The sequence below is a fragment of the Triticum urartu genome, chromosome 4 (assembly GCF_003073215.2).
Source record: "Triticum urartu cultivar G1812 chromosome 4, Tu2.1, whole genome shotgun sequence".
In the NCBI taxonomy this organism is placed as follows: Eukaryota; Viridiplantae; Streptophyta; class Magnoliopsida; order Poales; family Poaceae; genus Triticum; species Triticum urartu.
In genome coordinates, this window is record NC_053025.1 from 301346381 (window position 1) to 301359631 (window position 13251).

General features: G+C 50.1%; 1 protein-coding gene across 1 annotated transcript; it reads right to left on the reverse strand.

The window, feature by feature from the left end:
• Nucleotides 1-1512: 1512 nt before the first annotated feature.
• On the reverse strand, nucleotides 1513-3100 carry LOC125553810 (probable inactive leucine-rich repeat receptor kinase XIAO). Its single transcript, XM_048717503.1, has one exon. It carries the CDS (start codon nucleotides 2985-2987, stop codon nucleotides 1785-1787), a length of 1203 nt encoding a protein of 400 aa, XP_048573460.1. The 5' UTR covers nucleotides 2988-3100; the 3' UTR covers nucleotides 1513-1784.
• Between the last annotated feature and the right edge of the window lie 10151 nt (nucleotides 3101-13251).

A 13251-nucleotide genomic window follows, 5' to 3' on the forward strand; every position in this document is an offset into this window, starting at 1 on the left:
AGGGGACACGATCTCTGCTTTAACAAGACGTGCCAAGGAAACCGCCTCGCTAAACGCGCTGAGGTGGGACAGTAAAACGATTCGAATAAAGACTTGGCCGTGGTGTGATGTCATGCTACGAAATACGTCAGCAGATTAGATTTGTGTAAATATTATTCTCTCTATGACAATATGTGGAAACTTATTTTGCAAAGCCGGACACTACCTTTGTGTTCAAAATCTTCTATGAAGTACTTGGAGGAGGAACCCGCCTTGCAATGCCGAAGACAATCTGCGCGCCGGACTCGTTGTCATTGAAGCCTGGTTCAGGGGCTACTGAGGGAGTCCTGGATTAGGGGGTGTCCGAATAGCCGGACTATACCTTCGGCCGGACTCCTGGACTCTAAAGATACAAGATTGAAGACTTCGTCCTGTGTCCGGAAGGGACTTTCCTTGGCGTGGAAGGCATGCTTGGCGATACGGATATGTAGATCTCCTACCATTGTAACCGACTCTGTGTAACCCTAGCCCTCTCCGGTGTCTATATAAACCGGAGGGTTTTAGTCCGTAGGACGAAAAAACAATCATACCATAGGCTAGCTTCTAGGGTTTAGCCTCTCTGATCTCGTGGTAGATCTACTCTTGTACTACCCATATCATCAATATTAATCAAGCAGGACGTAGGATTTTACCTCCATCGAGAGGGCCCGAACCTGGGTAAAAACATCGTGCCCCTTGTCTCCTGTTACCATCCGCCTAGACGCACAGTTCGGTACCCCCTACCCGAGATCCGCCGGTTTTGACACCGACACACGTCGATGAGGATGATGTGGCCTCTCGGGTCGGGGAAGGTGGCGTCCGCTCGGGGAAGGAGGGGATTAGTGGCTCGTCGGAAGATCTGGCGCCGCGACCCGAAGGGGGTGACTTGCGATGGTGGGGGAGGGGGGAGTAGGAGCAGGAGGAAGGAGTGACATGGCGAGTGCGATCGGCGGCGATCGAGGGCGCCCAAGGTTAGGGCTCGAGAGGAGGAGATAGGACGAACCGCTCGAACCGAAATTCAAAAAAGTACGCACGATGATTGGAGTTATAATAAAGTGTTTTATTAATGCAATTGATTTAATCAAAAAAATTAGGACGGAAATACCCCTAGACCTAAGTGGGCCGATTAAAAGTATTAAAAAATTAGGTCGAAAATACTCTTGGACTCAAAAAAGCCCAGCTAGTCTCATCTGTTAGATCGCCCATATAATACACGTGCTCTGGTGTATTATAATGTACCGTAAAATTTCTCTACATCTACTATGTTTTTTTTTTCGTTTTTGTACTTCCAAACTACCAACCGCCCTGCACAGCTAGGATTCGAGACCACCCCCTGTCCAAGTTTGTGCTGAATTATTCTTCAGTCCTGCAATGTGCAGAATAATGCTTGCTATGTATCGAAATATAAGACGCTTTTCATCTTATATTTACAGTAGATAAGGAGGAGTCAATACGAGATGCACTTCATAACAATTCGAACCATTGAGTAACAAATCGGTGGTCATTTCATTGGAGATAACATAGCAGAGAGCCCAACATTTCTTTGCACCAAGTTTCTCTATGTAAATCGCAATCGCTGACATTGAAACAAACCAGATCCACCTTACACGTGTACCCCTGACAATATTACGGCCGTATATCTAAAGCAAGATCACAAAACAGAAATATACACTACACCAAAAATGGTTATTCACCCGTGTCAAGAACTATGACACACACCATCATTACCCACTAAACCCCAAAAGCCTTAAACCTTTCCTTCCTTATTACCCCCTCCTCCCGCCGCACTGAGCCGGCGGCCGGCGCCGCCCCCTGCCGCCCTTGGCCGGGCACGCAGCCACCACGGTCGGCGGAGGCGCAACACAGTTCCAGTGTGCACATACCGCCGCGCTCGACGGCACGCCGCGCACGCTGATGCCGGTCAGGAAGTTATCTTGAAGGAAGAGCACCCGCATGCGCCCGCCCTCCGCCGCCGCCACAATCTCCGCCGGCACCGCGCCAGCAAACTTGTTCCCGTTCAGGTACACTGCAGCCGCGCTCGCCAGCTCCGCCGGCACCAGCCCGGATAGCGCGTTGTGGCTGAGGTCCACCGTGGAGCCCGACGGCAACCACCCCGCCGGCCGGAGCTCGCCAGAGAAGGCATTCTTGCGCAGCTGCAGGTACCCAATCCGGAACGAGAAGACTTCTCCGGGAACCTCGCCGGAGAACCAGTTCCCGCCAAGGTCAAGAAACGACAGCCTCGTCAGTCTGCGAAGGACGCCGCCAACGCGGCCGGAGAGCCTGTTCCCGGCGAGACTGAGGTACACGACCGTCGCCGGGAGCGGCGGGACGCCGCCGGATAGGCGATTGTTCCTGAGGTCGAGGTGGACCAGCGGCGAACTCACTGTCTTGGGGATCTCGCCGGAGAGGGAGTTGTGGGAGAGGACGAGCGTTCGGAGACTCCTGATTTGTAGCAGTGAAGAGGGTATCCTGCCGGAGAAGGAGTTCTTGCTGAGATCAACCGTCCGAAGAGCAGGGGAGAATGCTCCGGGGAGGTTCCCGGAGATGAGGTTCCCGGATAGAGCGAGGAAGCGGAGCGACGGGAGCGCCGCGACGGCGGAGGATAACCCCCCGGATACGCGGCCGGGGACGAGCGAGAGCGAGCTAAGCGCGGAGAGACGCGCGAGCGCCGCGGAGGGGAATGCGCCCGAGAGGCCCGGTGCGCCGGCGCGCGGGTCCCCTAGGGCCAGCGTGACGACCCGGCCACCGCCGGAGCAGGAGACCCCGTCGAAGCCGCAGGGGTCTCCGGTGAAGTCCCACGAAGCGAAGAAGCCGGAGCCCGGCAGGTCGGAGAGCGCGCGCCGGACGGCCTGCAGCGCCAGGTAGTCCACCGGGTGCAGCGTCGCCGCCGCCGGTTGTACCGCAACCGCTAGAAGGACGGCAGCGAGGAGCAGGAAGACGCCAGGGCGTTGCGCCGCGCGCGCGGCCATTGGTCTCTCGAGGCGAAGTCGCGAGGCGGTAGTGTATCCGTAGAGAAAAGCGAGGGAGCTCAGTGAATCGCACTGTTCAGCGCGGCGTCGGGTGGTGTGAGCTTGTAGGAGAAGAACGCGCTGGGGATGGTGGCCCTGCCTTGATAAGCGTGCGTGCGGTGTGGTGGGTCCCACCCGACCCGTCTACAAACTGTTGCTCACCGACAAGTGGGGGACACCCGACTCGGTGGCCCCAATTGTCAGTGCTTAATTTTGTAGTGCGCTGCGCTTTGAAAGCCGTGCAGATGGAGGCACAGGCCATGCTTGCTAGGACCGCATGTCAGTTAGTCGATGGCAGGTTAGGCCACCTCAGGGGATCCCCATCCGGCAGAGGCCCAGAGCCATGGACATCAATAACAAGGAGTGAATAGCAAAAAAACAACCCATCATATTTTACTTTAATTCAGATTTATTGCCGAATTTTAAAGATAAATTTTGTATGAATGTAATGACATAAATTGAAACTACTTCCTCCATTCCAAAATATAATACGCCCGCGCTTTCCAAGGTCCAACTTTGACCATAAATTTAACCAACGAGACCAACTGCGGCGGGAGAAAAAATTATATAATTAAAAACTTCTTTCGAATACGAATTCATTGATATAATTTTTGCTCCCGCCACAATCAGTCTTGGTAGTTAAATTTACGGTCAAAGTTGAAACACGTAGATAGAGAAAGCACTACATTATGGAATGAAGGGAGTATTATTTTCAAAAGCAATTGTATGTTAGCAAAGAGTATACATATATGCTCGACCATTTAAGATGAAACAATTAAATGGGAGTATGCATCTGCTACCAAACAATTCTAGTGGATAATAATATGGCATGTTTGATGACGTGGAGACCTGCATGTTGAAATAATTATAATTAACGAGGATCTATTGTTTAGATATTATAGATTATAGATCCGGATTTGCTATCATATTGGACGCCCCGAAAATCTGCCAATGTTTTTACTATTTTTTAGTAAATATTGACGACTACTTTGGGTGAATAAATCTAATTTCTAAGAGCATCTACAACCGGACTCCTCAAAACCATCCCAAACGCGCGGGCAGGCCGCCCGACCACTTCCCGGTCACGATTTTTTGACCCAGACGGATTTCTCAAGCGGCCCTCAACCGCACGGACTGACCGGCACCCCTCATATCAAGCCTAGATATGGGGCGGATATGGGGGCGTCGGACACGCCCGCCACGTCGGACTCGTCCCACGCTGGGCCACCTGACCCCACATAAAATTCTCCCCATCCGCACGCTGGACAAAACCCTAACCACTTCACTCCACTCCCCTCCAATCCCCTCTGCCACCCAAGCTCGTCTTCGGCTCCTTCCCGGCCTCTCCGGCATGGCGGGCAGCAGATCCGAGTCCCACCTCCAAATCCTCGACCCCGAGCTCATCCCCCGCGGCCCCGAGGAGGAGATGGTCGTCCGTCTTGCGCTCCGCCCCGCTCGGGAGGAGGCCCGTGGACGACTGCGCTGGGACTCCATTCGTCGGGAATCCATTGCTTCCGCCCAAATGGGGCATGGATCCGGCGCTAGGCCGGCCATAGCTGCCTTGCCGGAGGCCGTGCGATCCGTCTGGCGTCCAAACGCGATGGCGGACGCGCAACCCCTCCGGTGGCGCGCCGAGCTAGATGTGGAGAAAGAGATTGACTGATAAATATGGAGATATCCCCACAAAAAAGATAAATATGGAGATAAGCCACATAAGACCACATCATTAATTATTCAATATAGAGCTAAGAATTTCCACTAACATACATTCCACACTCTTTATTCTTTTAATATAGTGCCATACTTGCATTTTACCTATGATACTATGCTAAGAACCAAGCATTGTGGGGCCTTCCTACTGTTCCACTTTGTACATGTGCTAAGGCAGGTGTAAGTATGCAAATAATATTACGTGACAAGATAATTAAGAGGATAGAGAGATGATGAAAATGCATGTAGCCCCAAAGTGTGGTTTTGGTAATTAATGATAATATCTATGGACTAATGTTTTCACTGATATATACTTGAAGGAATATTTCATAGGTGGTGCCTTGAGGATATTGGATGGATTCAAGTATGAATGTCATAGTGATGCATGAAGCATATTGGGCTGATTTAAGAAGAGTTTCATTAAAACAATTAAGTGCAATATTATTTGGATACAACACCTAAGCTAAAATGCATTGGGATGATTGTCTCGCAGAATTTTTCACTATGTATGACAACACGCTAACAGATAATGCATCGAGAGTTGATAGAGGCGAGGGGCTCGATCTTTCGATGAGATGGTGGCTATCGTTTTGGTAGAAGTCGACTTTGACGATCCGACTATGAACGTGCGAGGACGTCGCGCCTTAGCAATCGGTAAACTAACTCCGAGAGGTTATTGACCACACCGGAGCACGATCAACCTGACCACGAGGGTCTATTTCCTGCAAGCAACGAAGAACAAGCAAGAAATTGAAATTGCAATCTGGATATTGCGAATATAAGAGGAAAGTTTTGTTGATGAAGGTGGGGTTCTGTGACGTCTTGGTCTGGTCGTTGGACACAAACGAAGTACGCGTAGTTGCAGATATGGCGAACTTTTAATCTAAACAAAACCCAAAGTCTAAACGATGCCCTAAGGGCTGTATATATAGAGGAGAGAGGGGGAATTTCGTGGCCCTTGGTGGAGGAGTCCGAAACAAACTCTAACTCTTGTTTCCCCACGCATACAGACTCTAAAAGCAACCTATACATAAGTATTTCGAAAATACATGGGCCTGGCCCAATAATAAGGTGACACAGCATCTAGAATAGTCTCTGGACGAAATTTATGAAGTGGCATCTTGTATATTTCATCCAAGCCTTCATGCACTCATTATGATGGCTTCAAAGTCCTGGAATCATCACTTGTAACTCAGTTCTTTTTCCCCTTGCGCATGCCATCATCTCCATGCTTGAACTTACTCCAAGGTTGATCTTTCTTGTCCAAGCTAGGCCCTTCATTTGTAAGTAAAACAAATGTATCCAATTTAGGCAGCATCATATTCTCATGAATATTAGAATCGTTACCAAGAAACGAAAGTACCTGATAATTCAATTGGCATGCGCGAGCTCTAGTAATTGGTCCAGTATGTATAACAGTAAGGGCTGTGAGTGTAACAATGGTATTGATGTCCTCATCAAGAGTGGTCTAAGCACCAATGCATTGAAAGATGCCAAGTTTCTAACCATATAATATTTGTGGCATATTTACATGTTTTATTACTCTAATCGAAGACCTTAAAAACCGTGCCCGGTTTATAAACCCAACCAACAGGTAGGAAGCTTTTATGGGATGACATAAAATTAAATGAAGAAAGAGAAAATGTCGTATTATAATAAATAATATGTGTCAGCATGACAATAAATGAACTCATCTAAATACTAGCCTATAATATAATGTAATACAGACGTAGTATACACTAGCAGTATCAAATGTGGACATGAATTTTTCGTCTATGTGTGTGTATACACCATATATGAAAAAATAATTTAGTAAATAAATAAAAAGTCAACAAATTTTAAAAATATGTCTAAAATAAACTTGACCTTCCATTGTACTGGTAAAAAAATCCACAAAAAGAAAAAAAAACTCGTGACTTCTTCTCGCAAAAGACAAAACTTTTGATCAAATAGTGTGAATAGTGACCTATAATAGCAAATAAGTTTTTTTTTGCCCAAAAGTCAATGCCAGTTATCTATTCATGAAGTTTTATATACAAGTACAAAAGAAAGTCAAGTTTATTGTAAAAACATTCAAACTTATTTGAATGTTTTTAAACCATTAAACTTTTTTCATCCTCTATCAAATGAATGTTACTCTCTTTACTGGGAGCAGCCTAATTCCTCCTGACGTGGAGAGGGTCGAGTGATCGCCAGTAGGATGATGAGACAGAAGCTCTGATGTAGAGTGGTGGACATCAACCTTGAAATTTCCAAGCCTTGGTGTGGAAGCCACACGCTCTAGCTTTCACTCCCGCGGCAGCGCGTGGTGAATCCAGCTAGCAAGAAGCACTCCCATCTCTGGCCTGCTGCCTCACTGACATAGAGAGTCCACTAGGACCTGGTCCCACGTGCCAGCGTGGTGGCAAACAGTAGCAGAAGCAAATGAGTGTGACTCACTGCGGCCGCTTTGTTCTCCGCGTCGGCAGGACCGGCTCCCTGTAGTCAGCGTGTGGCGAAAGGCCTGGCCCCACATGTCAGTACATTGGCTTGGTGGTAACGCTTCACCCCACACCTCATTCGGCCCCCGGCTTTTAACAGCTGTACCGGTGCGGCGCAACAACAGAGGGAGGGTCAAAGGCCAAAGCAGCGACAGTATTCTGATTGACAGGTGGGCCCACGGTTGCCGTGCACGAATCTCCACAGCGCCACTCCTCCTTGGTCCTGGTCCTGATGATTGTCCGGCTTTCCTGGGGAGAAGAGAGGCAAAAGCCAAAAGGTGCCATTTATTTTCAGGCTGGTCATAGTGGGGAGTAATTTAGACTAGTGTCATATGCATGACATTAGTCTGAAAGTTACTACTACTCTCTCCATTTCACAATGTAGTGCTTCATCTATTCACGTACTTCAATTTTGACCGTAAACTTAAATACCAAGACCGATTGCGGCGGGAGCAAAAATTATATCAGTGAATTCGTATTTGAAAGAAGTTTTCAATTATATAATTTTTTCCCCGCCGCAGTTGGTCTCGTTGGTTAAATTTATGATCAAAGTTGGATCTCGAGAAGTGCGGGCGCACTATATTTTGGAATGGAGGGAGTATTATAATGTAAAGTAACATAATAGTAGTGTCATAGATGACTTTATTTATTAGCTCGTAGACTCATCTTGTCTTGGTAAGTGCTATGTTACAGTAACATATTATGTTACTACCTTACATTAAATACTTGCCACATAAGAAAAAAATAATTAAAATGTGCTATGTTACTAGCTAAATTATTTCCATTATGACTAGCCTCAGAAAAGAGAAAAATAAAAAAAGGATTTGGCACAGCATTTGGGATGAGCATCTCCATGCTGATGATGGGTTGGAACAACCGAACAAGAGAGACAAAAGGTGCATTACTTGTCCCTGCTTTACTCTAATATCCCAGCATCAGCATCAGCATCAGGGTAGGTTAGAATAACCATGGCTCTTGGTTCACCGCATTTCTCGTCTCCGCTCCCTAGACAGCATGGCCTGCTGCTTGTTTGATTCCGATAAGTCACTTGACTTATAAATCAGGTGACAACAAAACATGCGTGACATATAAGTCATTGGTTTTAAGTTAGCTTTCAGTGACAATCAAATATGCGTGACTTATAAGTAATCTCCAAGTGTGACAACCAAACAGGCGTGACTTATTTGAAACCAAACAGGCCTAAGCTAGCTTCCAGTGCAGTGATCTCCAAGTGTGCATGATACCAAGTCCATAGTAGGTGCTAGTATGACAAATCACAAAGACTGAAGCCATAGAGGTGCGTGGAGTGGATGCAACCCGTACCGTCACATGTAATCCATCCAAATACAGGGATCAACTGTATGCATAATACATATTCCAACTCTGAAGCGTACAATTTGTAAATGTGAACACACAGATTGTAATGCAGCTGCATGGTTCAGCTTTGATCTACCCCATGGCTCAATGGCTAGCTGTTACATCTCGACGCGGCTGCAGGTACATATATTGCCGTTCCTTTTTGCTTCGTTGGGCCATGCAGGCAGGCAGGCCATGGTGCATAAATGCTTGTTGACAGAGGTAGGTTATTCAATTGACAACGGCCAGCAGGTTAGCTGAAGAGCTCCTGCAGAGGACGCCTCGCTGGGTAGTGCACACAAACTGCTCGTTTTCAGTTTTCACGTAGGCAGCTCCAGATCGCGCACGACACTAGTGTTGTCTTTCAGGTCCGGCCAGGCCTGCTTTGTACAAAATCAGCAGTGCATTGTGCGTGCATGCCTCTGAGCCAGCCACCGTTGCATTGCATTGCATGCTCCGTTTGAGTGAGCTCGCTGAGAGCATCTACACCCGGACATCTTAAACCCGTCTCATATGCCCAGGCGGGACCGTCCGATAACTACTCAGTCACGAATTTTTGACCCAGGCGGGCCTTCAAACGGCCGCTCAAACGCCCAGGCTGAACGGCACCCCATATTCAACCCAAACACGGGGCGGATATGGGGATGCCCAGACATGCCCGCCACGTCAGTCTCACGGTAGGGTCCCACGCGGAAACGCCCAGAAACTCGGCGGTCCGACGGACGCCGTGTGCGTCGCCATGGTGTGAACGCCGCGTGGCGCGGCTCCAGCTCGCCGCCCAAGACCAGATCCGACTATTTAAGCTGGTCGGTGTCCCGCAACCCTAACCCATCCCCATCCACCTTCTCCGCGCTGTCAATACGAACCCATCCATGTGACGCCCCGATTCAATCGTACACTAATCATACACGCAAACGTGTACGATCAAGATCAAGAACTCACGGAAAGATATCATAACACAACTCTAAACACAAATGAAAGTCATACAAGCTTCATATTACAAGCCAAGGGCCTCGAGGGCTCGAATACATAGCTCGATACATAAGCGAGTCAGCGGAAGCAACAATATCCGAGTACAGACATAAGTTAAACAAGTTTTGCCTTAAGAAGACTAGCACAAACATCAACGATCGAAGAGGCTAGGCCTCCTGCCTGGGACCTCCTAACTACTCCCGGTCGTCGGCGGGCTCCACGTAGTAGTAGGCACCCTCGGGGTAGTAGTAGTCATCGGGGGTGGCATCTGGCTCCTGGGATCCACCATCTGGTTGCAACAACCGTAAAGAAGAAGGAAGGGGGGAAGGGGGTAGCAAAGCAACTGTAAGTACTCATCCAAAGTACTCGCAAGCATCAGATCTATACTAAGTATGCATTGGTATCAAATTGAAGGGTTGTATACTGAACTGTAGAATGCCAGTATAGAGGGGAAGGCCTAGCCTATCGAAGACTATCATCTTCAAGCAGCTCCAAAGATCTTGCATCATGTAGAAAAGTAAAGAATATCAATTTATAATTAACAAGCATGTTGTAGCATGAATGCCCAGAGATCCTTCCTCGACTCCCTGCGGGAAAGCAATCCCGGGGCCACATATCTCAAGTATCCATTTCTAGTTGTAATAGATCAGAATGCAAGTCTGAACGTCCGTTACCGTGGACACGACCATTAATAGATAATCTTCCCTACAAGGGTGCACCACATTTTCCAACACGCTTCAATACTCTAGTCAGACACACTTTTCTGGGTCCATACCCGGCCTCGGAAGATCAACACGTCATAGCCCTACCTAGGCTCAGCAGAGAGGTCCCCGCTGGACTACATCCTAAGCACTCCGGGGTCTGGGCCCATTGCCCGTTGCACTCCGGGTCGTTGCGCGCAGGGCGGGTCCAGACTCCACCACTACAAGATGGTGCCGGCCCAGCCATGCCACAATGCTGAACTGGACGTCTGACAAAGCTTCGGCTGATACTACGACGTTGAGGCCCATAACTATTCTCGCATGGTGGTTAGTGCGTAAAGGCCAAAGGCCAACTCAGAACAAATACCCAAACCTGTTAGTGCATTATTAAAAGAAGTGCCGGCCGTCGGGACAAGTCTAGAGATACCACCCCATCCTGGGTGATACCGTTAGACAACCAGCCACCACCGTAAAAACTCTCGGGTGCTCTCCAGGCCCACCCGTCTTTCACAAAGGCCTCAAGTAAAGTCAAGGTAACTGTGTGTCCAAACATCAAGGGGGGAAACCCCGAGGAATCACCCTCGGTGGATTCCACTCGATGTAATCATCAAGGTGAACGTAGGAGGAGCCACCCTCGAGGTTCACACTTGAGGTGTTGCACGACAGAGTTGTAACAGGAGTGGTTAAGGAGGAATCACCCTCGATGACCACGACCGAATAGCTACACTACAGAGTTATCATCAAGAGTGCGTTACGAGGTATCACCCTCGGCACTCGATAGTAACTATGCAGAGTCGTACAACTAAAGGGGGTGAGATGTGATGTGAGGTGTCGGGCTCTGGTCGTCGATCACGGTTATTGAGTCATTGATGATGAAGCAGGGGAAACAAGGACAAGGTGGGGGTCATTGATGGATCACTAACCAACATATACTAAGCAGTTTAGGGTAAGCAGGTAGGTAACAACAGCAGGTACAAAAGCATGCTATGCATCAGAATAGGAGTAACCAATTACAGTAGCAAAATCTAATGCAAGCATGAGAGAATGGAAGAAGGGTCGTCGTCGACGTAGTCGATCAAAGTGGCATCAGCAGCGGTCTCGGGGTCTACCGGAGAGAAGAGGGGGGAGAAACAGTAAATATAGTGCAAACAGATGCAACACAGATGCATGACAGGGTAACATGCAGGGCTAGGGGTGTTATAGCGCAATGCTACACGATACCGGCGAAGGGGTATAACATCCGGGAATGTTTTCCCGGGGTTAGGCATTTTCGGGCAGACGAACCGGAGGGGAAAGAATCGATGTTCGCTATGCTAGGGGCACATGCCAGATGAACGGAGAGCGAATTTCGATTCATCTCGTCGTTCTGAGAAATTTTCATGTATAAAACTTTTTCATCCGGGTTACGGATTATTTTCTACGATTTTTTAAAGTTTTAAGATTATTATGAAATTATTTTAATTCTAAATTAAATAACAAATTGCTACGTGCAGCGAGCACAGTGTTCACAAAGTGTACACAGTGACTGACAGGTGGGCCCCCCTGTCATTGACTGCTTAGACTAATTAATCCAATTTTCAACTAATCATGTGATTATGCTAATTAATCCTAATTAATTAAGTTAATTAATTGCCGAATTAATTATATATATATATATATATTTTAATCTTTTTTTACAAGGCTAGGGTGCTGGGGCCCGCTGGCAGTGGCACGAGGACAGCGGGGCGAGACACGTTAATGAGGCGGGTGTGGGCGCCCTCCCGAACGCACATGCACGTAGGCGCGTGGGCGCGATGGGTGAAGGCCACCAGGGCGCGGCGGGGCGCCGGCCAGGGGGAAGCGGGGCCGCGGCTGGGACTTGCGGCGGCCGGAGGTGGGCTAGGGCGAGGCAGGCCGGAGCGGGAGGGGGCCACGGTAGCTGGAGCAGGCGACGAGGGGCAGCAGCGACTCGAAGGGCGCCGCCGGGCGCTGGCCGATGCGGTTGCCGGCCGTAGGAGCAACTGCTGCTCGGCATCGAGAGGTTGCACGGGTAGCGAGCAGTCAGGGCAGGAGCGAGAGAGCCGGGCGAGGCTTGGCATGCACGCGGGACTGTGGGGCGGCGTGCGCTAGGCAGCGGCAAGAGCCGGAGGCGCGGGGCGGGCGCGACGTGTGTCGTGTGGAAGGGGGCGCGGCGGCCAGCGGAGCGCAGTAGTGCGGGTGGGCAGAAACCGCAGCAGGACAGGGGAGCGGGGCTGCATGGCGAGGCCGGTCGGGGCCAGTCGCGGCGGTTGGCAGTGGCCATGACAGCGGAGCAGTAGCAGCAGCAACAAGGCCGGTCGGGGCCAGTCGCGGCGGTGGGCAGTGGCCATGGCAGCGGAGCAGTAGCAGCAGCAACACACAACAGGCGAGCAGCGATAGGGGAAGGACAGGGCACGCGGGAGAGAAGGCGGGGCGGCGAGCGCGGCCAGAGCCGGGGCGAACGCGAGCTGCGGTTGCTCCGGGCGCGGTGTGATAAGGGCCTACGGCGGCATTTCCAGGTGGGAGTAGGAGAGAGAAAGATAGAGATAGAGAGAGAGAGAGAGGCGCTCACCGAGCAGGCACAAGGAGGCCCGTCTAGTGGCTTAGGAGCAGCAGAGGGTGGCCAGAGTCGAAGGAGAGCACCGCGTACGTAGTGGAAGAAGACGGCAGTGATCTCGCGGTGCAGGGGGTCCGAGCTCAAGCAGGTCGGCGTAGTGGTGTAGCGCTCGATCCGATCCTCGCAGCCGAAGCGGGGGTGGCTAGAGCGTCTTCTGGTGAGGCTTAACCAGCGGGTATGGCGGTGGCCACGTGAACAAAGGAGGTCATTGTGACGACGCCTGCAGTTACGGGCGTGGAGAAGGGAGCGGGTGAGGAAGAGCAGCGAGCGAGAGTGGAGGGGGAGAAGAAGATGGGAAACTAGGGTTCGGGTGGCCGGGGTAGATAAAGGAAGGGGGCACGGTGGATGGGCGCCACGGCATCGCGATGTGCCATGGCGGCCATCGCCGGCGT

Coding starts and splice junctions, on each gene's coding strand:
- LOC125553810 (XM_048717503.1), bottom strand. CDS start 2,987: ATGGCCGCGCGCGCGGCGCAACGCCCTGGCGTCTTCCTGCTCCTCGCT.